General features: G+C 38.2%; 1 protein-coding gene across 4 annotated transcripts in view; it reads left to right on the top strand.

Moving 5' to 3' along the window:
- The window catches only part of LOC106939501 (gastrula zinc finger protein XlCGF7.1-like), a 7,106-nt gene extending 3,396 nt beyond the window's left edge, over window positions 1-3,710 (top strand). Inside the window, exons 1-2 of one of the 4 annotated variants that reach the window (XM_015021901.1) lie at window positions 7-244; window positions 942-3,710. In XM_015021901.1, coding sequence (XP_014877387.1) covers window positions 46-244; window positions 942-1,681 — 939 coding nt within the window. In that variant the 5' untranslated portion in view covers window positions 7-45 and the 3' untranslated portion in view covers window positions 1,682-3,710. Of the gene's footprint in view, window positions 1-6; window positions 245-938 lie in introns of those variants that run through there. The other 3 variants (XM_015021900.1, XM_015021899.1, XM_015021898.1) reach the window with 3 other exon arrangements.
- The last annotated feature ends 313 nt before the right edge of the window (window positions 3,711-4,023 follow it).

The following is a 4,023-nucleotide window of genomic DNA, read 5'->3' as shown; positions in this document are numbered from 1 at the left end:
AGAATACGGTTGTTTTATCGTTTCTCAGCTAATATTTCAGTAACCATGTCTTCAGTTCAGCATCTCAGAGATTTTATCAGAGAGCGACTAACTGCTGCTGCTGCAGAAATCTTCTCAGAGGTTGAAAAAACCATCATTTGCTACGAGGAGGAGCTCGATGCTCAGCGCAGGATGATGGGGATCAACTGGAAACCAGAGATAAAACTCAACAGAATCGGTTCGGAGCTGCGGAGACAAAGTTCTGGTAGGTCTGGATGAAGGTGTGTTACATGCAGAGATCCGTCAGCGGCGATAGTTGCTGCTAAACTGCTAAACGAACTGGTTTTAGACGGTTATTTTTCTCTATCCTTTAAACTAAGGATCGTTCCCAACTTATTTAGAGTAACGAGACGGTGTATATTAATCAACATTATAACAACTTTTCTCCGGTATTATCAGCTAATTCTGTAAAACTTCTCGTTTTATTATGGATTCCAGTTTGTTTGTTAAATTCTCCGTTTCCATCATCGTTTTACCCGCATCTCCATGGTGGAGCTCCAGTTCCCAGATGAGCTTCTTCCCTGTGCAGCTTCTGTACTGAGTCTGCTGAGCTCATGTACAAACTACTCCTCTCCTAAGAACAGGCATAAACGGCAGCATGGAGAAGCATTGTTTGATCACATGGATAAGGGGGATTGTCAGACAGAGTAGGAGTTTCTTAAAGAGACAGAGGCCAATTCAAGGCGTCGATACGGCTGTGATGAAAAACAAAATTGGTTTAAAATTATTTTTCTTACAGTATTTTCATAACAGCAGAAAGCCTTTTGTTCATCCTAACTTGTTTATCAGATGTGTTTTAATTATTGAAAACATGGATTTTACTTTGCATCTCTAGTTATTTTTAGAAATATGTTTTCAGGGTAAATATAATATGAACTGACTGTGTTTTTATTGTTTAGCAGACCTGCTACAGCAACATGTCTGGAAGGATGACAAAGATCCAATGCAGAACGTCCAAAACGGTTTTGAGGAGACCTCCAGTCTGGACCAGGAGGAACCAGAAGCTTCACAGATTAAAAATGAACCGGAGGAACTCTGCAGCAGACAGGACGGAGAGCAGCCTGGTAACCTTCTGGAGACCCCCAGCACCCCAAACACTAAAGACCTCTGTCATAACTACTCATCCTTAACATGTGATGTTTGTGGAAAAACCTTTAAATCAAAGTATAATTCTCAGGTGCATCACAGAATGCACTTAGGTTTGAAGCCATTTGTTTGTACAATATGTGGAAAAGGCTTCTCTCAAAAAACTCATTTAAAGGGCCACATAAGCGTCCACACAGGTGAGTGGCCTTTTTATTGCAAAATATGTGGCAGAGGTTGTGTTGACCGTCGCCGTCTGAATAATCACATGAGTACCCACTCCAGGGAGAAGTCATTCACTTGTGAAATATGTGGGATAGGCTTCACCCTGCTGAGCTCATTGAACTCCCACCTGAGGAAACACAACAGAGAGAGACTGTTTTCCTGTCCAACATGTGGTAAAATATTCACCCGCAAAATTTCCCTCAGAGCTCATATGTGGGTGCACACAGGTGAGAAACCTTTCTCATGTACAGTATGTGGAATTAAATTCAGCACAGCCAATGGAATGTACAGCCATAAAAAATCACATGAAGACGAGGAAACGAATCTGGTTTAATGTGGAGGAAGACTGAAGATGAGGGATTATTTTATTAAATGGGGTTTTGTAGGCAGCTGTAATCCACACTAATGGATTAAATACACATCTGAAAATGTAGTCATTTTCACCATGGTGAACATTTTCTTGATGGTGAAAATGTTCACCATTCAGGTTGCAGTGGATGATTCCTGAAAGATGAACAATATTTGGACAGTCAGCTTTCTTATTTACAACAGTAAAACAAAACTCCAACAGAATTAAAAATGAGATGGAACTTATAAACATTATGACTTGAAACAGAAAAATACTTTAAAACAAATAACAGAAATGATTTGATCAGTCAACATCATAATTGTTATCAGGAAATAAGTAGTTTAGGCACATAGTCTGGAGGATGCAGGCTGGATACTGGCTGATGGGAACAGGAGCTCCTACCAGTACTTATTATTTTCAGTCTTTGATATTTGGACTTTCTAAAGTAATTTTCAATCTTATGTTTGCTGTTTAGATGCTCTGTATTGTTTTCTGTAAAGCTGTTTGTGTTGCAGTGAGTCGTGGACTGCAGCTGGACGTTAGCACTGATGGCTAAGATCTGATGTGAAACATATTTTCCTTTGTGGTTAATCCTGTATTATTCATGCTTTTGTTCAATAAACCAGAAATGTAATTAGAGTCTTACTGCATTTAATATATCCAGTGGATGATTTTCATGTAGAATGATGTTTTCTTTCTAAGCTCAAGGTCTCAGCATGTTTAATGAGAAGCCAGAGTTTAATCTCAGCCTCTTCAGGTTAAACAGCTGAAGAAAGTCTCAACAGGTGAAGCTCGTTTTGATGATGCATCCAGAGAAAGTTTACTGAGTCCTTAGAAAATTGCCGATGTATTTTGCACTGATGAAACCAGTCTGGGGACAACTGGTCATAGAGAACAGAGCCATCTTTGGATGATGCCAAACAGACCTGGCGGTGTGCTGCGTGGCCCCATGTCTGCCTTTGGGACGTAACAAAACGTTTGTAAGTTAAACGCCCACCACCTCTGGTTCTGATACGTTTCAAACTCATCATCTGCTGTGATGGATTGTGGTTCCAGCTGTTCCCCGTTAACCTCTGTTTGTGCACCAGAGCAAAGAGTCTTAAACTCTTCATGCTTTACTGACTGAAGTTCCAATACAATCTGATCAAAACGGCAGGTTTTAAATACATGAGTCACCTTTATGTGATGGGACTTGGTTGCATTGCTCATACCAACTTAAGTGTTGATTTTGAAACATATTTTCTTGAATTGTAATTATTTATTTATTACAGGGACAGTTCATATGAACATTTCTGTCATTTTATCAGAGTTAGCCAGAAGCATGTATCTTTTGAATAAATGTCCTGAAATTAAAGGTTTGATTATTAAAATTTTCTATGTAAAATTATGCAGTTGGAATAAATTAGAAACTATTTTAAAGCTTTTAAACATCTTTACCGAGGCTGCCAGTTATTGTGGAGGACTCTACCTTGCAAACTTAACCTCCTTTGAAATGAAACGATGCTAACTCATTTTAGACTAGTTGTGTAATACCTAAAGTCCTGGATGTCCAGGAACAACCAGGTTGATGAATCAATTCATTTATATTAATGATATCTCCCTTTGTGTCTGCAGACCTCCAAAAGCCACATGTCTGCATTCAGGACAAAACTTCTACCATCTGGTTCTAGTTTATGTTTTATCCCCAGGACCAAACATGGAGGAGCAGCTTTCAGGTTTATGCTCTTTTAATCTGGAGAAAACTTGAAAATCTTATTCCAGAATACTGGAAAACTGCTGAAACCCTGAATTCCTTTAAGCTAAGGATAGTCAGCTGAGTTCCTTTAAATCTACACTAGTGTTTAAAGTTGCTTTTGAAACCTAATCATGAAACAATAATCAATAATCGGATGTGCTAAATGTAATGTTGACTGTGTGTTTCTATGACTTTGTAATTTTGTGTTTTTATGAGGTAAAGCTCTTCGAAATACCTTGTTGCTAAAAGGTACAAATAAAATTTGATTGATTGATTCCAACTTGCTTATTGTTACTTTATTTAATAGCTTTAACTTTCTTAATTTTATCAGAGATTCTAACATTTCATTGCTGGTCTTTATTTCAGCCTGAGTGGCCGTCTGCTACAGGATCATTGTTACTTTGGGTAAGAATGATCCGGAAAAGGACAAGAATTGGATCAGAATAAACTTATATTTACCAGATTGTTCAATTAGATCTTTAGGTTATTTCAATTAATCTTCTCAGACTGGAGAAGCAATAAAACCAAGAGGAACAGATTATTTTGTTTCCAGATTCCAATAGCAGAAATTTGTTTAGGTCAGGCTGACATT

Source organism: Poecilia latipinna, unplaced genomic scaffold, assembly GCF_001443285.1.
Source record: "Poecilia latipinna isolate Pla-1442-1.1 unplaced genomic scaffold, P_latipinna-1.0 Scaffold2893, whole genome shotgun sequence".
Taxonomy (NCBI): domain Eukaryota; kingdom Metazoa; phylum Chordata; class Actinopteri; order Cyprinodontiformes; family Poeciliidae; genus Poecilia; species Poecilia latipinna.
The sequence above is the reverse complement of the archived record's forward strand: the minus strand, read 5'-3'. Positions and strand labels throughout refer to the sequence as shown.